Source organism: Helicoverpa zea, chromosome 14 (genome assembly GCF_022581195.2).
Source record: "Helicoverpa zea isolate HzStark_Cry1AcR chromosome 14, ilHelZeax1.1, whole genome shotgun sequence".
Classification (NCBI taxonomy): domain Eukaryota; kingdom Metazoa; phylum Arthropoda; class Insecta; order Lepidoptera; family Noctuidae; genus Helicoverpa; species Helicoverpa zea.
In genome coordinates, this window is record NC_061465.1 from 2,526,208 (window position 1) to 2,550,919 (window position 24,712).

Here is a 24,712-nt window from a genome sequence, read left to right on the forward strand (position 1 = left end):
AGCCATGGGATTCACACAGTCAGTGTAGCTACATATTCCTTTTTTATTCTTTAACAAAAAAAAAGATAAAGGGATAAAGGGGAACAAAACATAGAACGCAAAGAATAATTATAATAAAGAAATTTAATTAATCACGAAGGTTACATAAAAATTTAAGTAGATAAATTACACAATCATTTCAAGATGCCTGGCGTATTCGATGATTTGGCCAGCCAGTTCGGAGGAGGGCAGAGTGCCGGCGGCCGCTGCGCAAGTCTCCTCAGCCGCGTTGAAGTGGTAGCAGTTGTCCGGACCGAGCACCCAGTTGCGCTAGAAAATACAGACAAATGATTTATCAGTCAACCTGTCGAATTTACTAAGATTGAGTTGCACCATTTAACTATAACGATAACCAAATCAAAACCAGCTGTGAAAATGCCGCCCATTGGTCAAATTACAACTGAAATGGTTTGGTTATTGTTAGTCACAAAATACAGGAGTACAAACATAAAATAATGTACTTAGTGTTTGAAGCTTTACAATTTTTCTGGATGAAAACAAATAACTGTAAAATAATTTTCAACTGTTACCTTCTTCCCATATTCATGGACAGCCTGCTGAGAAGGCAGGTTCAGTCGGCGAGCTGCCTCAGCGCAAGAGATGCAAAGGTAAGCTTTCTCGATGCAAGCAGCGATCTCTCCTCGGACTGTGTCTAGGAGAGTGTCCATGAAGAGGGTGTAGCTTTCTGCTGGTACATTATCCTGAAAACATATTGCATTTTAATAACAAATAACATATAGGTGAATCATAGTCGTTTAGAGTTAAATTTTTGGCATATATAGCATAATTATATATCTTGTTTTCCTAGCCTAATTTGCTAATTTGAGAAGATCCAAATATAATCATAATAAGGCCACTTCACTTGGTCATAGTTGCACATATGTATTATTACGGTATGCTAGGAGTAAGTAATTATATAATTCATGAAAGGATTCATATTTCAAGAATTTATAAAATAAAAGTACAACGTTCAGATGATCATACCTTAGCCAAAAAGATCTTATTATAACTGCCTTCCATCAAATACTGCTCCAAAGCCAGCGGATGCCTAATGTATGGGTCAGCTCTGATTACATCTACTGACAGGCGTTCCAATTCTGTGTGGAACTCAGCTACTCGGTTTTGAGAGAGCAGGAACAGCAAGTTGAGGCCAAGGAGCTGGTACATGAATGCTGACTCTGGGAGGTGGTCTCTGTAAGGTAGTTATAATGTTTAATAGCGCTCTTAAGATATGAGCCACAATTAACTGTTTGATGACTCATTATGTGAAAAAAGGAAGTATGTGGTGATCCTCAGTTTGTCTTATTACATATTAGGTATGGCATAGATTATCATAGCATAACAATAATTTAGCAAGATGAACTTGTAGTTTAAGATAAAAAGCTTTGAAAGATAGCAAACCTTGTTTTAACCAAAGTATACAATGTAGCTAGTTCAAACTGAAATTTAGGATTGGTACTTTGGCTATCCAATGTTATACATTTGAAACTATTATTTGCTCGTTAGGTACTTACTTGTAATCGAAATAGTAGCATTTCAACTGAGACATATAACGTTCAAAGGCTTTTACATCTTTGGCTGCAACTGCCCATTGAGCACCTATTTCCAACACATCACGCGCCAAGATCAACTCTTTCTGATTAGCGGCAGCATTATTACTCGGCAGGAAAGTCAATTGCGTCAATGCAATCTGCAAAAAGAAGAAATTGCAGTAATGTTTTGACCTAACAATGGTATGTGTCAAGTCATCGTCCCGAATTATCACTTACCTTTATTTTGTTCAATAGTTCACCGCATTTGTCCAGTTTGCGTGGCTTCTTGGCCCACTCAGTTTTTAAGTTTTGATATAAAGTTGCTACGTCTTTAACTGATGCCATTTTTAGTATAAATTTGAATGATAAAACAAAATCTGTGTTCACCGATTGAGTGAGGTTGTTTGCGAAATTGCGACTTGCGTTCAGAGTATATCACTACAATGCTGTTACAGTAAATCGTCAAATGATATTTTCTTTAATAATTAAGGCATTTATTTCTTCAGATTTTTTTAGAAAGTTTGAGGTATATACTATGTTAAATTTTTACATTAAAATCGAGTAATTGATATAGAATTACATTTCAAAAGATATCAATTTGGATTGAATATTTATTTTATGGTATTTGTGGATCATTATATAGCTTTGAACGCACTATCATGACATGTCAAAGTCGAATTTCACTGTGGCCATGGCAAAAAAAACATTTTCAATAAGGTTTTCCATACACTTTTCGGTCGGATAGTGGTCAAAGAAATAATTATTAGCATTTTTTAAATGGCAATCAATATCAATCAACCTGTTCCGTACTGGCAAGTATTTATCGAGTTTGTGAAAAAAAAAAGAAAATTTGACAGGATTTTCTGTGTGCGGAAGGTGATTTTTTTGCCGAGTTTTTTATCGAATTTAAAATGAGATATATAAAAGAAATTATTTTTTTGGAATATTACGGCAAGCTGTGTGTGTATAGAATGAAATAATGATATGGTGGCACGATGTCTTCGCCTGTGGTTTGCCGTGAAATATTCGATGAAAACAGTCAACCATCCGCCGAGGGTTTGTTCATAAAATTTTTATGTATTCAACAAAAATATTTTTGTAGTAGCTATAAAACCCGTGCTTGTATACAAACATACATCGGAATTTTTTATGTTATTGTCAGCTATCTTATGAACCCTTCTTCTAGGGATGTAGAATTTATAATGCTGTTTGTTTTATATTCCAATTGGCTTAGTGTAGTTTCAAGTTTACGTTAAAATTCATAATTTATCTGCTGTGATTCGAATTCATAAGATTCCAAATTTAAAATAAAAATGTCCATCAACTTTAAAAAAATGCATATGAATATAGTGTCACTAAAATATGTCTAAATTTCTATAATTTCGCCTTATTAAAAGTTAACGAAATATTTGCAGAAATCTCCGACTATGCTCAGCAACTGGGCATTGATCCTGAAAGTGAGAGCCACCTCCTACCATTGGCTAAAGATGGACTCATGCAAGCATTACCACCTCCATGGAAAGCCTAGTAAGTACATCATTGCTTAACATAATTTTTTCTGCCTGTTAATTTTCATGATGTACAGAAATATATTTTCGAAACTGTATCCAAGTAAAATGAAGTAATCCTTTCAGGATTCTTGGCAGAAACTTTAATAAATGCTTATTGATAAAATCCCATAGAAAAATGTTTATCTTTCTTACTTCAAATACTAAGTTTTCTTTAGCACTGCCTTTAGCATCTTAACCAGATTATTTAAAAGTTAGTTGAGAAAGTCACATGTGGTAGAAACTGCTATATATTGTTAACTCAGCCATAGAACCTAACAACTAGAAAAGTGTACTGCTGCAATCATCTATTACAGATGAAGTGTGTCTAATGATGATATGAATGGAAATGATTGTGTTCTATGAACATGATTCTGTTTTCTAAGGCGGACTTTTATATTATTACCCCCTTACTTATAAAATCTCTAATCACCTTCTAAGCAACGTTTTAACTAATCACTACTTAAAGTCTTAAGCATTGATTAAATGTTAGTTAAGACATGCTTTAGCAACGTTTATAAGTAAGAATTTTCTTAAGCAGCCCTTAAGTATTACTTATATTTAATTCACGTTTATAAGTAAGGCTGTTATTGTTTTTTTTTTTTGCTCAAAATAATTGAAAAATTTTCACTTTGTACAGTCAATAAGTTGACGAAAGAGTTATATTATTTTAAGTCTGTACTTCAAATTTCAAAATACTACTTATCTTTAATTTAAAATATCATGAACTGAAGCAGTAACCAGGTGATGTAATGTCAAATCAATAATTATGTCTAGCGGAGGCATGTAGCCTTCACATAAAATATAATGGCTGGGAAACAAACACTGATATTTTCATAATGCTTATTTTATAAATCTTAATAAAACACCTAACCTTTACAAAATGAAGGTTGTTTTAAAAACCAAGGCTGAGGTTTTACTCTAGTTACAAAACAATTTACAGTCGATATTATCCCTACTAATATTATAAATGTGAAAGTAACTCTGTCTGTCTGTTACGCTTTCACGTCTGAATTACTGAACTGATTTTAATAAAATTTGGTACAGAGATAGAGTTGACCATGAAAAAGAACATAGGATAGTTTTTAAATAGTTCTAATTTGTTTTATATGTATTCTTCTTTCACACCTTTACTGGAAGTGTGCCATGTCATACTCTTGTTGACTGAAATCATTTTTTATCCTATGTCCTTTTGTGTAATTATGTTGATCAGATACTCAGCTCTAAGTATTACGTTTTATATTTGTGGTTGAATATTCCAAAAGATCTCATAATTACAGCAATTTTGTGTATCGCTGTTGTCCAACTGAATTTGTCCCTTCAAATGCACAAACAAAACTTGTTAAATACTATTAACCATGTAGGTGAGCAAAACCGATAATGCAGATAAATGCTCCGACTGTTTTACTTTCTGAAAATTTTAATTTACAGAAAGAAACTAACTTTGCTTGCGCTAAAATGACACTCGTCGACGTTTCGAAAGAGCTCTTATAGGTCAATTTGAAAAAAAAATTGACTTTGACTTTGATTCTTCTTTCCACGCAGCTATGACGATAAAATCCAATCACATTACTACTACAACGAAGAGACGAAGAGTACGCAATGGGAGCATCCGCTAGACAACGTATACAGGGAACTCGTGAAGAAGGCGCGCGATGCTTCCATGCAAGATGACACCTGCGCTTCTGTACAGGTAAATTGTTTATAGCAATATGTATTTATTTATAAAGCTAGGCAGAGAAGAGGCGTTTCTATGTACGCGTTTAAAACGCACGCATTTAAAATGCGCTCAAAGGACAGTCAGCAAGAGTGTTCATGTACGTGGTTTGCAGGTATCAAACTGCTACTACTGTCTAAGCTCACCCAGCCTGTACGCATCATTTGATTTTTTAGTAGAAAAATTGTCACTAGTATGGTCTTTTAGATCTGTGTATCTGGCTATTCATTAGGAATCTGACAGTTAGATCAAAGTTTCAGTTTTAGCAGAAGTTCTCAAGTAAGCTTGGCATGTACGCTAAAGACATTCACAGTTAAGTAAATAAAAGTTTGCTTTTCAGCATTTTATTTACGAAATTAATTAAAAGATGCAAATATATAATTAGGACTAAGACCCAATTTCATCAGAAACCTAGCTTGAAGTAATACACTTGGTGCAGTCGATATTCAATTATATTAATGTGACATTAATTTCTACCCCACCATATGCTCCTCACAAATACCACGGCGTAAATACGAGAATTATCGATTTGTACCATAAGAATTGTCATAGCTATCGTTGCATGTCCAAGGTTGACGTCAGTTCACACCTACGAGTCTCAATGATGTCTTTACGAGGCGATAAACTCGTTGTTACCTTATTAACCTTTTATTGAACTAATTGGACGCGCCTGTTGTTTTGTTATGTAGTTTGTTTTTGTGTGTTGTGTTTTTTTTGTTTCGGTTTGTTAGTGTTTTTTCTATTATTTGTAGATATTTGTAAGGGCCGATTTTGTAATCACAAGGTAACTTTTATCTGAAGATATTGTTTACGTGTTGACAGCATTTGTATTGAAAATATTATGTCAAACCGATTTTATTCTTCGGATAGAAGTTAACTGATGATTGACAAATCGGCCCTAAAATGTTTTGACAAACCCGCATTTTGTCTATCTGTTTACTTATTCATTCAGCTTTATCTATGACAATGTTTTAATTTAACTTTTTAATCATTATAACTGCCTATACAGGAACTCCTCACATCAGAAGAGAACACAAAAAACTTGGAGCGAGTTGAAACAAAGGTCGAAAGCGATGAAGAACTTAGCACGGACAGTGAGAACCATGCGTCTGACGTCAGAGAAAACCCGACCCTTACTGGACCCAGGCGCCTAACACCTTTAGGAAGACCCCCACCATCTCCCCTTAGCAGAATCGACAAGAAACTAAGTGACACTCGAATATCGCCTCTAAGGCGTAGTGTAGATGGTTCACTTTCGGGCAAACCCAGTCTCTTGAGGAATACGTCGGATAGAGACTTGCTCAGTCGCCCGGCGTTTGGGGCTGAAAGACCAAAGTTATTGTTCAAACAGCAATCAGAGATTATTGATTTGAAGATGCACGTGTTAAACAGCCCTGAAGAAGAGAATTTTAGCCCGTTGCTGATGTCTTCTAAAATTGAGAGGGGGTTTCCATTGACAGGTGATTTATGACATTTATTTAATCATTTTGAAATATAATATACAAACTTGAGCAATTTCGATAGTAGAACGTGTTTTTTTTTTTCAGGCAAAGGCAGCATGTTTCTCAAAGTTTCAAAATCCGATCTCCCGAGTCCAGATACCGACAAATCTTTGCCAATAGACTCCGTCACTAAAAGTGATCCGCCTAAAGGAATACTGCGGGAGAAAATGTCTGATGCATTGCATAAGAAAGTTGACAATATCTTCATGGGAAGACATAAGCAGCCTGCTAGTTTTGAAGAAGATAGAAAAAGTGTTAGGTAAGAAGTTTTCATTAGTGTAAAAAAAAACTAAAAATGAAGATATTTGTTCTTCAATGGTCTTTGAGCGAATTTGAGTTGTTTTCAACAGTAAGTCAACATTGGGTGAATTCAGATTTAGGTACATTATTTTTGTTGTCATATACGGATTTAATCAGTAAACAAGTAACTATAAGCAAATGAATTTACTATATAATAAAAATGTTCTCCCCTTATTTCCAGATTTAAACTCGAGAACTTACCCGAACCGACCGTCAGTCCGGGCTCAAACAGCTCCTCAGAACAGAACGATGGCCAAAGCTCAATCATATCAGCCACCCCCCACCCATCTATTCCGTCCCCTATCATCCCGTCATCACCCCTCGTCCCGTCATCACCTCTCGTGCCGTCATCACCCGTGTCATCACACCTCGTGGGGTCACCCGCTGTGCCGTTGAACCAGATAGTGTTGACCCCTTTGGCTGCAAGACCCCCTTTGCCTCCGAGGCCTAATGAAAGTCCGAGGGAGGTAAAGAGTTTGTCCGGTTCTGAAAGGGATTCTGTTGGTGAGTGTAACTTTTATATTTTTTTATATTTATAGTCTGTTATCATTGTGAGAAAGTAAATAAGCTAAGTGTAGTTATAATATTTTCGTTAAAAGTGATGTTTATATTATGTACATAGATCATCACAGCCCTTTAAGATGCAGTACTTTATAACTTTTCAATGCAAAATATGATGTAATGTTAAAGCATTACCGTATTGTAGGTTCAGTAAAACATTGTCATGTCAATAGGGACCTTGCCGTTTGTTGTTCCCAAGTGCGTGCTATACTACTGCCGTTAAAGAGAATGATTACCTACTGTTAAAATGAAATGTTGCCTTTAAAGTCAGTATACGAACGAAGTTTTTAAGTGCTGATAACCTCTTTGCTGCGTGCGCGCAGTGACGTTTCCGAAATTCCGACGTTACTTTAGTTTTCGTGTATGACTCGAAATATAATACGTTATCACGCTAAAAGCGCTCTGTGCATTTAACGGCTCTTTGACATTAAAGTCTGCATAACGAAAATCGATATTCAATTATTTTGTTCTAATTGAAATATTTGAAGCGGATCGTAACCGTATCGACCTTGTCTATTCAAATGATACTGAATGAGACGAGTTGATATGTTGCAGTATTTACGTAAATGCAATATATGTTTCTCCTAGATCCCGAATTTCCCCTTGGTCTCCCGTCCCCACCTAAAGTTCCGTTATCGCCGACGTCACCCAGAGGAATGCCAAAGAACCCAAGATTTTTGACCCCACTCTTACCAAGACCTAATCCTTTACCCATATTTAATAAGGAGAACATTTCTTCAGACGAAAACGATTCTGAGGGTATAGTATAGTTCAATACTTCTGTAAATTGTCTAGACGTAGTTTGCGGTGTCATCGTCAATTTTTCAAGGTATTTTTATTATTTAGTTTCAAATAAAAAAGTAAAAAAAACAAACCTGAGTTATTCATATTTAATTAAAATATCTACCAGTAAAAGTATGTATATAGTATATTCTGGTGTTTTTCCAGAACGATTAGAAAGACGATATTTTTTGGAGTGTTTTGTTATAAGTAGAATTGTTATAGTTAGACATTGTTTTATGTAATTCTGTCTTATTTTAACCCAAGCTAATAAATCATCATGTAATTAATTTCTTACAGACAGCGACAGCTATGCTCGTGGCACTTCACCTCGACGCCGCGTGTTAAGACCTCCTCCAGGCGACTATATCAAACCCGATCTATTTCAGAAGAACTTTCAGAAAATATCGGATCTAGTCCGACCGGGAGACATAGATACTTTGTCGGTTAATCTGGAGGAACCTGGGGCTTCTGAGAAAGAGACACGGCCAAGGTTTGTACGAATAAAGAGTTTTATTATAAGAGGCTTTTTAAATCCTGAAATAAATAATCATTTAGTGTAAAGGACTGGGCCTTAACAATAGCTTTAATTGTAATTTATATGCCAGCCAAGATCAATTCTACTGTTAAAAATTCTTGTTATTGCACAATAGTTGATTTGCTTAATTTTGCAGATCACCAATGATACCTCAAAAAAATAAAATATCAATTAACTTAATGGAGAGCATTGAATCTGAAACTTCAATAGACTCCCCGGACAGAGAATTTGCAAATCTAGACCTCAACGACTTAGACGATTCCAACGAAAGAGAAAAAAATAGTAACGAAAAAGAAATAGAAAAAGATGGTCCAAAATCTGAGGAGAGCTCAGATAAAAAGTCAATAAGCTCAGATAAGATACGTTCAAACGAAAACATTCAAATACCTCAAATCAAAGTTCCTATATTAGACTTTTCAAAAGTTGCATCCGATTCTGACGATTCAAAGAAAACTTCTGGACGGGATGATGAATCGAAGTCGAAGTCTCACGAGGTCTCTATAAAGTCGCCGCAGATCAAAGTTTCGCCTACACCCAGTTTGGGTTCCGAAATGAGATCTCCACGACTGGATTATGCTAAACCTTGGAGTCCTTTATCGACTTTCAAGCCTAACAAGTCCGTAATGGGGCCTATAAAGACTTCGGACTCGGCTTCGAGCCTAGGAAAAGGCCTAACAAGTCCTAGATTAGACGGAGTTATTCTATCGCAAGGGAAATCTAGTTCTGACAATGTAGTGGTAGTATATCAATTTGAGACTCAAGAAGAAACGTTTCCGAAGCCTATAAAATCTCCTCTAATCCCCGATATGGGAACAAGAGATATGATAGAGAGGAACAAAGCAGATGAGAAGAGAAGACTGGAGTTAGCTTTACAGAAGGAGTTGGAGAGTATTAGAGTAGAGTGGTCGGTTAGGGAGAGGAAGTTGAGAGCGGAATTATTAGAGGAGTTGAGGGAGACGGAGGAGAAATTTGTAGCAGAGAAGAGAATGAGGTTGAATGAGCAAGCTGAAAGGCATCGGAGAGAGATGGAAGAGGTAAGATAAGATGTTTTCGACAATATTCACTTGATTAAAATAAATTTCCGTTGGGATTATATTATTAGCTTAACATTTTCCAGAGTGAAATAACACAGTAGAACAATGTTTCAATAGTTTAACGTCCACTTCAGTGGGTCAAAGCCTTTAAAGGTTACATTCAATATTACTTCAATTTAATATTAAGTTTATTCATTCCATTATGGCTACTAAAAATTATAATACCTAAATTAATTTAAATAGATTCAAGATTTTTTGCTACACTTGATTTTTTTACAAAATAATTACATACCTTCTACCAAATATTTTTTTATTCTACTTTAGGCACTAGCACAAGCCGAACAAACACACAGACAAACACTAGAACAAGCAACGTTGGAGCTGGACGAACGAAATCAACAAGACATCGAGTTGGCTGAGCGACAACATTTAGACAATATGAACAAAATACATCAGCAATACAGGGATAAGCTTATTGAACAGCAACGCCAGTTGGAAATAGGTAATTTTGTGTTTTAAATTATACTGGCTTAATTTTACCTCCGGTTGCATGCTTGTCAAGCTGATACTTTTCGAACTTGCGTTGCTTGCTTACTCAGATTTCAGTCTCGACACCCATACAAAAGATTGAAAAAATTAATAGCGAGTGTGATGTTATTTAAAGTTATCCCTTTCCGGGAATACGACGTTCAATAAAAATTAATGAAATTGACTGACAGTGAGTTTGGGGTATATTTTAAAAACTTTCCTTAATATTTTCCACAAAACAAATTATTTATTTATTTAATAGTTTTTGTACACATAAAAACACAAACAAGAATAAATAATAGAAACAATTGTATGCATTATATAAGAATGGTAAAAAAATCGTGAACCCAAAATAATAAATTGTGCTTTTCAGAAAACGAACGCACATTATCAGAACTAAGGGATCAATTACAAGCAAACTTGGCGAAGGAACGCAGTCGTATGATAGAAGAGAACAGAGCGACCATAGAGTCTCTGAGAGAAGAACATACTACTAGAGTCACTGATCTTAGGCATGACTATAGAGCTGAGGTAAGTGATAAAAGTTGGTTACTATCGGGTCCATTTAGCCTTTTTCGAATATTGTTGGGGGTCGGTGTCCACTTTTAACTATATGCATATAATTTCTTGTTTTCTACTAAATCCAATTGCGGGGTAAATGCTTTTAGTTTACGTACTGCAAATACGCATTTTAAAAACGTGCGGGTCCAGCGACTCGCGCATGTACCAAAGCAAAATACCCACCCGCGTGCTTTTGTCACTTGTTACTTGCACATGTTAACTTGCTCAGCTACATGCACCGTGAAGACGTGAATTCAAAGTGCGGTCGCGAGCTAACAAGCTACCCTGTTATTAAAATGATGCCTAAATTAAATGGATAAATAAATAAAATGTAGTTTCAAAAATGAAATAAAATGTTGTTTTTTATTTATATAATATTTAAATTCTACAGATTGAGAGGCTTCGAACACAACATGCCTGCCACTTAGAAGAAGTGCGGGCTCGTCTGGCGAGCTCGCGGGCGGCGGGCGGCCGCCTGAGCGACGAGCGGGCGCTGCAGGACAAGTACAAGTGCCTCAAGGAGAAGTACGTGCGACTCAAGCACGATGTTAAGGTAGGGGTTATAGCATTCATATAGAAACACCTAGCATACAACACACATGACATTTAGAACAAGTGCGGGCTCGACTGGCGAGTACAAGTGCCTCAAGGAGAAGTACGTGCGCCTCAAGCACGATGTTAAGGTCAGAATATATCATTCATATAATATACAAACACCTAGCACACAACACACTTCACATCTAGAAGAAGTGCGGGCTCGGCTGGCGAGTACAAGTGCCTCAAGGAGAAGTACGTGCGCCTCAAGCACGATGTTAAGGTAGGTGTTATAGCATTAATCTACATAAAAGACTTGCACATAACCTTTTTTTGGGAAAATCATCAAATGACACTCCCACACGCTGCACCCAACCGGACCGCCGTGGGAGGGCCGTGAGAGTGTCAGAGTCTTGCTGACTAAAACCTACCATGTTCCTTTTTAAGCCCTATATGTACCAGGGCCGCGGAGTCTTAAGAACACCCCGCAGTCCTGTATAATCCCATACCCCGTAAACTGACTTCTAAACCAAATTAACCAATACTGCTATCATCAAACCATTTTGTTTTCAGATGTCAATTGAACGCCGGAATAAGAGACGTGAAATGAGTATGACAACTGGATCAGAAACTGAGAAGTCAAATTCACACAAAGCTAACCAATCACTAGAAAGGTAAACTATGTAATTATATTTACAGTAAGTTAATCCTAACCTGATGATCTCATTAATGAATAACAAATAGCTCATCATAATTAAAAAAAAAATCGATAGCATTATGGTCGGCTGTAGTCAATTCTTCTTCGATATTTTTATTTGGCAATTTAAAATATATTAAAAATAATGTTTTTTTTTTATGGAATACAAAAAAAGCGTTGTTTTCTGTTTTATTTATTATTTTTATAAAAACATTTTTTGAATTGTGTGTTTATAACAACAGTTTTTGTCAATCATATTTTTTGTCAATTTGTATTGTTCACTGTAGAATTTGTACGGTAACCCTGTAACAATATTATGACATATGTTTTTCCCCTTTATATTCCACAGATGTAAAGAACTAAACGAGACATCGGTAAGCGCAGTGGTCGAACCGGAGCCGCCTCGTCGCATGAACAACAACCCGAACCTCAAGTACAATGATAACGAGACCTCTTACTCAGAAACTAACACGCACAAACCCGACAATAACAATGATGATTGGAAAATTAGGAGGGATAATGTGAGTATTGCTAACTTAGAAATTAAATGAAGCAAGAAAGTCTGAAAACTTTGCCAGAGGGTATTGTATTGGGTTGCTTTCGTTGAGAAAGTCAGAAAGGCAGTTGTTCTGTGTAAAACACTGGTATTCAGTTGCACCTTGTTAGTTAACCTTTAAGCCGAAGTTTCGGCTGATGACTTAGAAAAATGAATGAGTGTATTTAGTCAAGGCATTTTTTTGTAGTTATTCAAAACATGATGTAGGTGTAGCATATATTCAAATATTACAACACTTATTTAGACTTGATATTGTTATAATTTCTACTTTATATACTTTCTTTAATGGATCCCTGGTGAAAATTATTTTATTTTTGCACTTATACAATAATGATCTTTTATTTTGATTCTTGCTGAAAATGACTATATTTGCACTTGTAAAATAATTATTTCAACCACCATCTTCTGATAATCTTTAACTTACCGATATATTTACTGACGCTACAGTTACACTATGTAACATTTATTGCAAACTTCACAACCACTTAAAACCTTCATTCCACAATCCAGCCAGTACCATCAGCGGACACATCCCAAGCTTCCGCAGCACGTCCGCGTCCGCGCCGCTCGGCGGTGGCGTTCCGCGAGCCGCCGCGGCGCCGCCACAGAGATACAGGTGACCACATCATGTAGACTTACGTACGTATTTAGCTTTTTTATTTTTCTATTATTTTGCTCTGCTTTGCCTTGATGGTTTGGTTTTGTGTGTGTTTGATTTTTAGGTGAATATGTTGCGAATTGAGTTTTTGGTGTATATCTAACCTATATTTATGTGGTCTAATTGTGATAGTAATCACTGTTCGAAATCTATTTAAATAAAATGTATTATTATAGTTAAAAGGTTTCACATCTAGATACACATTAGATTTTTATATTGTTAGGGACCTTTTTAAGGAAAAATCCACACTAAATTTAAGGGACCCCGAAAGGGGAGCCTGCTGTTTGTTGTCGATTAACTTCAAAGTTTCTCTTATTTATTAATGTTGTATTGTTGATTTCTGACACTTATTAATGTTATATTTTCTGTAGGTGCTACAACTGACTGCCAGGACTCGTCCGATGCCACAACAGCTGACGAGAAACCTAAAGAAAACGTGAACGGTAAATATTCAAATAACTTTCCAAAGGAGTAAAAAAACATTACTTTCTAAAAACATGTAATTTTTTATAAGTGATTGTAAAAATAGGATATTATTTTTTATTTGGATTATTTTATTGTTTTAGGACACGGCCGACGCAGATGTTTTACAAGATTAAAATCAGCCTCCACATCCCGGCTGAACTATTCACCAAAGTAAGATTTCTTGACAGACAAAGTAACTTTTACATTTCCAAAGTAGTAAGCATTAACTGCTTGTGACACACAAGCAGCGAATTAAAATACAGTAGAAAATCAATTGTGTCTCGCGTATATCTGAGCTCTGACATACAACGGGTTAACTGTAAATAAATGTTTTATTTTTGCGTTCTAGACGTGGCGAAGGCTGGTCGAGTCCATTAGAGTCACTTCGGCAGCAGTTGAGAAAGTTAGATGATTTGGAAGATCAGTTCCCGGATTTAGCGTGCCAACCGGCTTACAGTTTACGATATCCCTTTGCTGAATTAGGTAAGACTTTTGTGAGTTGTCAAGGATGATATCGGTATTAAAAAAAGTTGTATAAATGGTGGCCTGTGACTAAATTCTGCATGTTTCCTAGGCCTCTTCCACCCGTTGCTATTTAAAGTTAGTAGGTACAATTCTTAGCTTCGAATGATTAATTTTAGATGCGGACATACTTAATTTTCATTTTTGTGTAATCTCACATGTATGTCCGCTGTTTTTATATGTTGTCCGTGTTTTAATAAACAATAAGTGATTTAAAAAATCGTAGATGCATCTTTTACGGCGTCTTTTACTTTCAAATACCTGAATCGGGAAGAGGGCATTGCGCTCTATCTAATGATGACTGACACATTTCGGCAATTTATCTATTCCAAAGGCGCATATGCGCTTCTCCTAATCTTGTATCAAAAGTATGTATCTCTCCCAGGTGCAGTGACGACAGCGGACGCTCCGGAGCTGGAGTTCGTGCGGCACCGCGCGCTGGTGGAGCGCGAGGGCATGCGGCGCGCGCGGGCCGCGCTCAAGCGCAGGAGGGCTGCTCTCAGGGAGACCAGGGCTTCGCTGTCGCCGCATAGGGCTCCTTCGGTAAGTTCGTGCGGCACCGCGCGCTGGTGGAGCGCGAGGGCATGCGGCGCGCGCGGGCCGCGCTCAAGCGCAGGAGGGCTGCTCTCAGGGAGACCAGGGCTTCGCTGTCGCCGCATAGGGCTCCTTCGGTAAGTTCGTGCGGCACCGCGCGCTGGTGGAGCGCGAGGGCATGCGGCGCGCGCGGGCCGCGCTCAAGCGCAGGAGGGCTGCTCTCAGGGAGACCAGGGCTTCGCTGTCGCCGCATAGGGCTCCTTCGGTAAGTTCGTGCGGCACCGCGCGCTGGTGGAGCGCGAGGGCATGCGGCGCGCGCGGGCCGCGCTCAAGCGCAGGAGGGCTGCTCTCAGGGAGACCAGGGCTTCGCTGTCGCCGCATAGGGCTCCTTCGGTAAGTTCGTGCGGCACCGCGCGCTGGTGGAGCGCGAGGGCATGCGGCGCGCGCGGGCCGCGCTCAAGCGCAGGAGGGCTGCTCTCAGGGAGACCAGGGCTTCGCTGTCGCCGCATAGGGCTCCTTCGGTAAGTTCGTGCGGCACCGCGCGCTGGTGGAGCGCGAGGGCATGCGGCGCGCGCGGGCCGCGCTCAAGCGCAGGAGGGCTGCTCTCAGGGAGACCAGGGCTTCGCTGTCGCCGCATAGGGCTCCTTCGGTAAGTTCGTGCGGCACCGCGCGCTGGTGGAGCGCGAGGGCATGCGGCGCGCGCGGGCCGCGCTCAAGCGCAGGAGGGCTGCTCTCAGGGAGACCAGGGCTTCGCTGTCGCCGCATAGGGCTCCTTCGGTAAGTTCGTGCGGCACCGCGCGCTGGTGGAGCGCGAGGGCATGCGGCGCGCGCGGGCCGCGCTCAAGCGCAGGAGGGCTGCTCTCAGGGAGACCAGGGCTTCGCTGTCGCCGCATAGGGCTCCTTCGGTAAGTTCGTGCGGCACCGCGCGCTGGTGGAGCGCGAGGGCATGCGGCGCGCGCGGGCCGCGCTCAAGCGCAGGAGGGCTGCTCTCAGGGAGACCAGGGCTTCGCTGTCGCCGCATAGGGCTCCTTCGGTAAGTTCGTGCGGCACCGCGCGCTGGTGGAGCGCGAGGGCATGCGGCGCGCGCGGGCCGCGCTCAAGCGCAGGAGGGCTGCTCTCAGGGAGACCAGGGCTTCGCTGTCGCCGCATAGGGCTCCTTCGGTAAGTTCGTGCGGCACCGCGCGCTGGTGGAGCGCGAGGGCATGCGGCGCGCGCGGGCCGCGCTCAAGCGCAGGAGGGCTGCTCTCAGGGAGACCAGGGCTTCGCTGTCGCCGCATAGGGCTCCTTCGGTAAGTTCGTGCGGCACCGCGCGCTGGTGGAGCGCGAGGGCATGCGGCGCGCGCGGGCCGCGCTCAAGCGCAGGAGGGCTGCTCTCAGGGAGACCAGGGCTTCGCTGTCGCCGCATAGGGCTCCTTCGGTAAGTTCGTGCGGCACCGCGCGCTGGTGGAGCGCGAGGGCATGCGGCGCGCGCGGGCCGCGCTCAAGCGCAGGAGGGCTGCTCTCAGGGAGACCAGGGCTTCGCTGTCGCCGCATAGGGCTCCTTCGGTAAGTTCGTGCGGCACCGCGCGCTGGTGGAGCGCGAGGGCATGCGGCGCGCGCGGGCCGCGCTCAAGCGCAGGAGGGCTGCTCTCAGGGAGACCAGGGCTTCGCTGTCGCCGCATAGGGCTCCTTCGGTAAGTTCGTGCGGCACCGCGCGCTGGTGGAGCGCGAGGGCATGCGGCGCGCGCGGGCCGCGCTCAAGCGCAGGAGGGCTGCTCTCAGGGAGACCAGGGCTTCGCTGTCGCCGCATAGGGCTCCTTCGGTAAGTTCGTGCGGCACCGCGCGCTGGTGGAGCGCGAGGGCATGCGGCGCGCGCGGGCCGCGCTCAAGCGCAGGAGGGCTGCTCTCAGGGAGACCAGGGCTTCGCTGTCGCCGCATAGGGCTCCTTCGGTAAGTTCGTGCGGCACCGCGCGCTGGTGGAGCGCGAGGGCATGCGGCGCGCGCGGGCCGCGCTCAAGCGCAGGAGGGCTGCTCTCAGGGAGACCAGGGCTTCGCTGTCGCCGCATAGGGCTCCTTCGGTAAGTTCGTGCGGCACCGCGCGCTGGTGGAGCGCGAGGGCATGCGGCGCGCGCGGGCCGCGCTCAAGCGCAGGAGGGCTGCTCTCAGGGAGACCAGGGCTTCGCTGTCGCCGCATAGGGCTCCTTCGGTAAGTTCGTGCGGCACCGCGCGCTGGTGGAGCGCGAGGGCATGCGGCGCGCGCGGGCCGCGCTCAAGCGCAGGAGGGCTGCTCTCAGGGAGACCAGGGCTTCGCTGTCGCCGCATAGGGCTCCTTCGGTAAGTTCGTGCGGCACCGCGCGCTGGTGGAGCGCGAGGGCATGCGGCGCGCGCGGGCCGCGCTCAAGCGCAGGAGGGCTGCTCTCAGGGAGACCAGGGCTTCGCTGTCGCCGCATAGGGCTCCTTCGGTAAGTTCGTGCGGCACCGCGCGCTGGTGGAGCGCGAGGGCATGCGGCGCGCGCGGGCCGCGCTCAAGCGCAGGAGGGCTGCTCTCAGGGAGACCAGGGCTTCGCTGTCGCCGCATAGGGCTCCTTCGGTAAGTTCGTGCGGCACCGCGCGCTGGTGGAGCGCGAGGGCATGCGGCGCGCGCGGGCCGCGCTCAAGCGCAGGAGGGCTGCTCTCAGGGAGACCAGGGCTTCGCTGTCGCCGCATAGGGCTCCTTCGGTAAGTTCGTGCGGCACCGCGCGCTGGTGGAGCGCGAGTGCATGCGGCGCGCGCGGGCCGCGCTCAAGCGCAGGAGGGCTGCTCTCAGGGAGACCAGGGCTTCGCTGTCGCCGCATAGGGCTCCTTCGGTAAGTTCGTGCGGCACCGCGCGCTGGTGGAGCGCGAGGGCATGCGGCGCGCGCGGGCCGCGCTCAAGCGCAGGAGGGCTGCTCTCAGGGAGACCAGGGCTTCGCTGTCGCCGCATAGGGCTCCTTCGGTAAGTTCGTGCGGCACCGCGCGCTGGTGGAGCGCGAGGGCATGCGGCGCGCGCGGGCCGCGCTCAAGCGCAGGAGGGCTGCTCTCAGGGAGACCAGGGCTTCGCTGTCGCCGCATAGGGCTCCTTCGGTAAGTTCGTGCGGCACCGCGCGCTGGTGGAGCGCGAGGGCATGCGGCGCGCGCGGGCCGCGCTCAAGCGCAGGAGGGCTGCTCTCAGGGAGACCAGGGCTTCGCTGTCGCCGCATAGGGCTCCTTCGGTAAGTTCGTGCGGCACCGCGCGCTGGTGGAGCGCGAGGGCATGCGGCGCGCGCGGGCCGCGCTCAAGCGCAGGAGGGCTGCTCTCAGGGAGACCAGGGCTTCGCTGTCGCCGCATAGGGCTCCTTCGGTAAGTTCGTGCGGCACCGCGCGCTGGTGGAGCGCGAGGGCATGCGGCGCGCGCGGGCCGCGCTCAAGCGCAGGAGGGCTGCTCTCAGGGAGACCAGGGCTTCGCTGTCGCCGCATAGGGCTCCTTCGGTAAGTTCGTGCGGCACCGCGCGCTGGTGGAGCGCGAGGGCATGCGGCGCGCGCGGGCCGCGCTCAAGCGCAGGAGGGCTGCTCTCAGGGAGACCAGGGCTTCGCTGTCGCCGCATAGGGCTCCTTCGGTAAGTTCGTGCGGCACCGCGCGCTGGTGGAGCGCGAGGGCATGCGGCGCGCGCGGGCCGCGCTCAAGCGCAGGAGGGCTGCTCTCAGGGAGACCAGGGCTTCGCTGTCGCCGCATAGGGCTCCTTCGGTAAGTTCGTGCGGCACCGCGCGCTGGTGGAGCGCGAGGGCATGCGGCGCGCGCGGGCCGCGCTCAAGCGCAGGAGGGCTGCTCTCAGGGAGACCAGGGCTTCGCTGTCGCCGCATAGGGCTCCTTCGGTAAGTTCGTGCGGCACCGCGCGCTGGTGGAGCGCGAGGGCATGCGGCGCGCGCGGGCCGCGCTCAAGCGCAGGAGGGCTGCTCTCAGGGAGACCAGGGCTTCGCTGTCGCCGCATAGGGCTCCTTCGGTAAGTTCGTGCGGCACCGCGCGCTGGTGGAGCGCGAGGGCATGCGGCGCGCGCGGGCCGCGCTCAAGCGCAGGAGGGCTGCTCTCAGGGAGACCAGGGCTTCGCTGTCGCCGCATAGGGCTCCTTCGGTAAGTTCGTGCGGCACCGCGCGCTGGTGGAGCGCGAGGGCATGCGGCGCGCGCGGGCCGCGCTCAAGCGCAGGAGGGCTGCTCTCAGGGAGACCAGGGCTTCGCTGTCGCCGCATAGGGCTCCTTCGGTAAGTTCGTGCGGCACCGCGCGCTGGTGGAGCGCGAGGGCATGCGGCGCGCGCGGGCCGCGCTCAAGCGCAGGAGGGCTGCTCTCAGGGAGACCAGGGCTTCGCTGTCGCCGCATAGGGCTCCTTCGGTAAGTTCGTGCGGCACCGCGCGCTGGTGGAGCGCGAGGGCATGCGGCGCGCGCGGGCCGCGCTCAAGCGCAGGAGGGCTGCTCTCAGGGAGACCAGGGCTTCGCTGTCGCCGCATAGGGCTCCTTCGGTAAGTTCGTGCGGCACCGCGCGCTGGTGGAGCGCGAGGGCATGCGGCGCGCGCGGGCCGCGCTCAAGCGCAGGAGGGCTGCTCTCAGGGAGACCAGGGCTTCGCTGTCGCCGCATAGGGCTCCTTCGGTAAGTTCGTGCGGCACCGCGCGCTGGTGGAGCGCGAGGGCATGCGGCGCGCGCGGGCCGCGCTCAAGCGCAGGAGGGCTGCTCTCAGGGAGACCAGGGCTTCGCTGTCGCCGCATAGGGCTCCTTCGGTAAGTTCGTGCGGCACCGCGCGCTGGTGGAGCGCGAGGGCATGCGGCGCGCGCGGGCCGCGCTCAAGCGCAGGAGGGCTGCTCTCAGGGAGACCAGGGCTTCGCTGTCGCCGCATAGGGCTCCTTCGGTAAGTTCGTGCGGCACCGCGCGCTGGTGGAGCGCGAGGGCATGCGGCGCGCGCGGGCCGCGCTCAAGCGCAGGAGGGCTGCTCTCAGGGAGACCAGGGCTTCGCTGTCGCCGCATAGGGCTCCTTCGGTAAGTTCGTGCGGCACCGCGCGCTGGTGGAGCGCGAGGGCATGCGGCGCGCGCGGGCCGCGCTCAAGCGCAGGAGGGCTGCTCTCAGGGAGACCAGGGCTTCGCTGTCGCCGCATAGGGCTCCTTCGGTAAGTTCGTGCGGCACCGCGCGCTGGTGGAGCGCGAGGGCATGCGGCGCGCGCGGGCCGCGCTCAAGCGCAGGAGGGCTGCTCTCAGGGAGACCAGGGCTTCGCTGTCGCCGCATAGGGCTCCTTCGGTAAGTTCGTGCGGCACCGCGCGCTGGTGGAGCGCGAGGGCATGCGGCGCGCGCGGGCCGCGCTCAAGCGCAGGAGGGCTGCTCTCAGGGAGACCAGGGCTTCGCTGTCGCCGCATAGGGCTCCTTCGGTAAGTTCGTGCGGCACCGCGCGCTGGTGGAGCGCGAGGGCATGCGGCGCGCGCGGGCCGCGCTCAAGCGCAGGAGGGCTGCTCTCAGGGAGACCAGGGCTTCGCTGTCGCCGCATAGGGCTCCTTCGGTAAGTTCGTGCGGCACCGCGCGCTGGTGGAGCGCGAGGGCATGCGGCGCGCGCGGGCCGCGCTCAAGCGCAGGAGGGCTGCTCTCAGGGAGACCAGGGCTTCGCTGTCGCCGCATAGGGCTCCTTCGGTAAGTTCGTGCGGCACCGCGCGCTGGTGGAGCGCGAGGGCATGCGGCGCGCGCGGGCCGCGCTCAAGCGCAGGAGGGCTGCTCTCAGGGAGACCAGGGCTTCGCTGTCGCCGCATAGGGCTCCTTCGGTAAGTTCGTGCGGCACCGCGCGCTGGTGGAGCGCGAGGGCATGCGGCGCGCGCGGGCCGCGCTCAAGCGCAGGAGGGCTGCTCTCAGGGAGACCAGGGCTTCGCTGTCGCCGCATAGGGCTCCTTCGGTAAGTTCGTGCGGCACCGCGCGCTGGTGGAGCGCGAGGGCATGCGGCGCGCGCGGGCCGCGCTCAAGCGCAGGAGGGCTGCTCTCAGGGAGACCAGGGCTTCGCTGTCGCCGCATAGGGCTCCTTCGGTAAGTTCGTGCGGCACCGCGCGCTGGTGGAGCGCGAGGGCATGCGGCGCGCGCGGGCCGCGCTCAAGCGCAGGAGGGCTGCTCTCAGGGAGACCAGGGCTTCGCTGTAGCCGCATAGGGCTCCTTCGGTATGTTCGTGCGGCACCGCGCGCTGGTGGAGCGCGAGGGCATGCGGCGCGCGCGGGCCGCGCTCAAGCGCAGGAGGGCTGCTCTCAGGGAGACCAGGGCTTCGCTGTCGCCGCATAGGGCTCCTTCGGTAAGTTCGTGCGGCACCGCGCGCTGGTGGAGCGCGAGGGCATGCGGCGCGCGCGGGCCGCGCTCAAGCGCAGGAGGGCTGCTCTCAGGGAGACCAGGGCTTCGCTGTCGCCGCATAGGGCTCCTTCGGTAAGTTCGTGCGGCACCGCGCGCTGGTGGAGCGCGAGGGCATGCGGCGCGCGCGGGCCGCGCTCAAGCGCAGGAGGGCTGCTCTCAGGGAGACCAGGGCTTCGCTGTCGCCGCATAGGGCTCCTTCGGTAAGTTCGTGCGGCACCGCGCGCTGGTGGAGCGCGAGGGCATGCGGCGCGCGCGGGCCGCGCTCAAGCGCAGGAGGGCTGCTCTCAGGGAGACCAGGGCTTCGCTGTCGCCGCATAGGGCTCCTTCGGTAAGTTCGTGCGGCACCGCGCGCTGGTGGAGCGCGAGGGCATGCGGCGCGCGCGGGCCGCGCTCAAGCGCAGGAGGGCTGCTCTCAGGGAGACCAGGGCTTCGCTGTCGCCGCATAGGGCTCCTTCGGTAAGTTCGTGCGGCACCGCGCGCTGGTGGAGCGCGAGGGCATGCGGCGCGCGCGGGCCGCGCTCAAGCGCAGGAGGGCTGCTCTCAGGGAGACCAGGGCTTCGCTGTCGCCGCATAGGGCTCCTTCGGTAAGTTCGTGCGGCACCGCGCGCTGGTGGAGCGCGAGGGCATGCGGCGCGCGCGGGCCGCGCTCAAGCGCAGGAGGGCTGCTCTCAGGGAGACCAGGGCTTCGCTGTCGCCGCATAGGGCTCCTTCGGTAAGTTCGTGCGGCACCGCGCGCTGGTGGAGCGCGAGGGCATGCGGCGCGCGCGGGCCGCGCTCAAGCGCAGGAGGGCTGCTCTCAGGGAGACCAGGGCTTCGCTGTCGCCGCATAGGGCTCCTTCGGTAAGTTCGTGCGGCACCGCGCGCTGGTGGAGCGCGAGGGCATGCGGCGCGCGCGGGCCGCGCTCAAGCGCAGGAGGGCTGCTCTCAGGGAGACCAGGGCTTCGCTGTCGCCGCATAGGGCTCCTTCGGTAAGTTCGTGCGGCACCGCGCGCTGGTGGAGCGCGAGGGCATGCGGCGCGCGCGGGCCGCGCTCAAGCGCAGGAGGGCTGCTCTCAGGGAGACCAGGGCTTCGCTGTCGCCGCATAGGGCTCCTTCGGTAAGTTCGTGCGGCACCGCGCGCTGGTGGAGCGCGAGGGCATGCGGCGCGCGCGGGCCGCGCTCAAGCGCAGGAGGGCTGCTCTCAGGGAGACCAGGGCTTCGCTGTCGCCGCATAGGGCTCCTGCGGTAAGTTCGTGCGGCACCGCGCGCTGGTGGAGCGCGAGGGCATGCGGCGCGCGCGGGCCGCGCTCAAGCGCAGGAGGGCTGCTCTCAGGGAGACCAGGGCTTCGCTGTCGCCGCATAGGGCTCCTTCGGTAAGTTCGTGCGGCACCGCGCGCTGGTGGAGCGCGAGGGCATGCGGCGCGCGCGGGCCGCGCTCAAGCGCAGGAGGGCTGCTCTCAGGGAGACCAGGGCTTCGCTGTCGCCGCATAGGGCTCCTTCGGTAAGTTCGTGCGGCACCGCGCGCTGGTGGAGCGCGAGGGCATGCGGCGCGCGCGGGCCGCGCTCAAGCGCAGGAGGGCTGCTCTCAGGGAGACCAGGGCTTCGCTGTCGCCGCATAGGGCTCCTTCGGTAAGTTCGTGCGGCACCGCGCGCTGGTGGAGCGCGAGGGCATGCGGCGCGCGCGGGCCGCGCTCAAGCGCAGGAGGGCTGCTCTCAGGGAGACCAGGGCTTCGCTGTCGCCGCATAGGGCTCCTTCGGTAAGTTCGTGCGGCACCGCGCGCTGGTGGAGCGCGAGGGCATGCGGCGCGCGCGGGCCGCGCTCAAGCGCAGGAGGGCTGCTCTCAGGGAGACCAGGGCTTCGCTGTCGCCGCATAGGGCTCCTTCGGTAAGTTCGTGCGGCACCGCGCGCTGGTGGAGCGCGAGGGCATGCGGCGCGCGCGGGCCGCGCTCAAGCGCAGGAGGGCTGCTCTCAGGGAGACCAGGGCTTCGCTGTCGCCGCATAGGGCTCCTTCGGTAAGTTCGTGCGGCACCGCGCGCTGGTGGAGCGCGAGGGCATGCGGCGCGCGCGGGCCGCGCTCAAGCGCAGGAGGGCTGCTCTCAGGGAGACCAGGGCTTCGCTGTCGCCGCATAGGGCTCCTTCGGTAAGTTCGTGCGGCACCGCGCGCTGGTGGAGCGCGAGGGCATGCGGCGCGCGCGGGCCGCGCTCAAGCGCAGGAGGGCTGCTCTCAGGGAGACCAGGGCTTCGCTGTCGCCGCATAGGGCTCCTTCGGTAAGTTCGTGCGGCACCGCGCGCTGGTGGAGCGCGAGGGCATGCGGCGCGCGCGGGCCGCGCTCAAGCGCAGGAGGGCTGCTCTCAGGGAGACCAGGGCTTCGCTGTCGCCGCATAGGGCTCCTTCGGTAAGTTCGTGCGGCACCGCGCGCTGGTGGAGCGCGAGGGCATGCGGCGCGCGCGGGCCGCGCTCAAGCGCAGGAGGGCTGCTCTCAGGGAGACCAGGGCTTCGCTGTCGCCGCATAGGGCTCCTTCGGTAAGTTCGTGCGGCACCGCGCGCTGGTGGAGCGCGAGGGCATGCGGCGCGCGCGGGCCGCGCTCAAGCGCAGGAGGGCTGCTCTCAGGGAGACCAGGGCTTCGCTGTCGCCGCATAGGGCTCCTTCGGTAAGTTCGTGCGGCACCGCGCGCTGGTGGAGCGCGAGGGCATGCGGCGCGCGCGGGCCGCGCTCAAGCGCAGGAGGGCTGCTCTCAGGGAGACCAGGGCTTCGCTGTCGCCGCATAGGGCTCCTTCGGTAAGTTCGTGCGGCACCGCGCGCTGGTGGAGCGCGAGGGCATGCGGCGCGCGCGGGCCGCGCTCAAGCGCAGGAGGGCTGCTCTCAGGGAGACCAGGGCTTCGCTGTCGCCGCATAGGGCTCCTTCGGTAAGTTCGTGCGGCACCGCGCGCTGGTGGAGCGCGAGGGCATGCGGCGCGCGCGGGCCGCGCTCAAGCGCAGGAGGGCTGCTCTCAGGGAGACCAGGGCTTCGCTGTCGCCGCATAGGGCTCCTTCGGTAAGTTCGTGCGGCACCGCGCGCTGGTGGAGCGCGAGGGCATGCGGCGCGCGCGGGCCGCGCTCAAGCGCAGGAGTTATGTTCATTATTTTTTATTTATCCCTTTCTCGTAAATGTGGTGGTTGTAACATTTTCTGCGTATCTTTTTCTCAACTATGTTGGGGTCGGCTTCTAGTCTTACCGGGTGGTGGATAAAGAGCAACTGACTGACTACCAGATGGGCAAAAAATATGTTAACTAAATAAATAAAATAAATTAAGTAAATTTAATTATTTTCTGTTTTCAATGTATATTTCGTTAAGAGAACTACAAAGTCTGAGAATAAACATTGTGAAATTTTCGAAAAATGTTATTTATTATAGTTCGGCCATTCAGAGAATGCGTTCCTGACACGTCGCGATTGAACTGACGACGTAACTTTGCAATGGCGTTGCAGTTACGATAAAAATATTTTTGCTGGTTGTTTACCGTTTTAACAATTGAGGAGCATTAAAACAACATTATTATATCAATAATCAATGAATGTAGTTACGTCGTCAGTTCAATCGCGACGTGTCAGGAACGCATTCTCTGAATGGCCGAACTATAATAACTTTGTGTATTGATTAAATCAAAGATTAGACTTTAGCATGTTGTAGTCTAGTTGATGATAAAATCTGTACCGAATTCAAAAAACCCAACTCATAAAATGATTGAACTATTTGTATCTGTAAATGCGTAAAATCATAGTGAAGTCGATTGCCAATACCTCTAA

The 24,712-nt window shown here is 50.1% G+C and overlaps 2 protein-coding genes across 2 annotated transcripts; one reads left to right on the forward strand and one right to left on the reverse strand.

The window, feature by feature from the left end:
* Positions 1-105: 105 nt before the first annotated feature.
* On the reverse strand, positions 106-1,999 carry LOC124636447 (26S proteasome non-ATPase regulatory subunit 8-like). Its single transcript, XM_047172541.1, has 5 exons — positions 1,809-1,999; positions 1,554-1,729; positions 1,024-1,231; positions 570-740; positions 106-309 (listed from the first exon to the last, which is right to left on the reverse strand). The coding sequence occupies exons 1-5, from the start codon at positions 1,914-1,916 to the stop codon at positions 166-168; spliced, it is 807 nt and encodes a 268-aa protein (XP_047028497.1). The 5' UTR covers positions 1,917-1,999; the 3' UTR covers positions 106-165.
* A 395-nt stretch (positions 2,000-2,394) lies between these two features.
* LOC124636444 (centrosomal protein of 164 kDa-like) lies at positions 2,395-13,718 on the forward strand. The gene is made up of 16 exons (XM_047172537.1): positions 2,395-2,627; positions 2,987-3,098; positions 4,664-4,811; positions 5,845-6,295; positions 6,383-6,596; positions 6,819-7,141; positions 8,279-8,471; positions 8,653-9,550; positions 9,875-10,052; positions 10,452-10,609; positions 11,031-11,192; positions 11,747-11,847; positions 12,220-12,391; positions 12,937-13,065; positions 13,456-13,527; positions 13,651-13,718. Exons 1-14 carry the CDS (start codon positions 2,567-2,569, stop codon positions 13,057-13,059), a joined length of 3,294 nt encoding a protein of 1,097 aa, XP_047028493.1. The 5' UTR covers positions 2,395-2,566; the 3' UTR covers positions 13,060-13,065; positions 13,456-13,527; positions 13,651-13,718.
* The last annotated feature ends 10,994 nt before the right edge of the window (positions 13,719-24,712 follow it).

Bases quoted from the DNA above. Each gene is read 5' to 3' on its own strand.
- LOC124636447 (XM_047172541.1), bottom strand. From the start codon at position 1,916: ATGGCATCAGTTAAAGACGTAGCAACTTTATATCAAAACTTAAAAACT. The intron at 1,730-1,808 runs GTAAGTGATAAT...TTCTTTTTGCAG, and splicing joins AACTATTGAACAAAATAAAG to ATTGCATTGACGCAATTGAC. The intron at 1,232-1,553 runs GTAAGTACCTAA...ACTACCTTACAG, and splicing joins TGCTACTATTTCGATTACAA to AGACCACCTCCCAGAGTCAG.
- LOC124636444 (XM_047172537.1), top strand. From the start codon at position 2,567: ATGTCTTCGCCTGTGGTTTGCCGTGAAATATTCGATGAAAACAGTCAA. The intron at 6,296-6,382 runs GTGATTTATGAC...TTTTTTTTTCAG, and splicing joins GAGGGGGTTTCCATTGACAG to GCAAAGGCAGCATGTTTCTC. The intron at 11,193-11,746 runs GTAGGGGTTATA...TTTTGTTTTCAG, and splicing joins GACTCAAGCACGATGTTAAG to ATGTCAATTGAACGCCGGAA.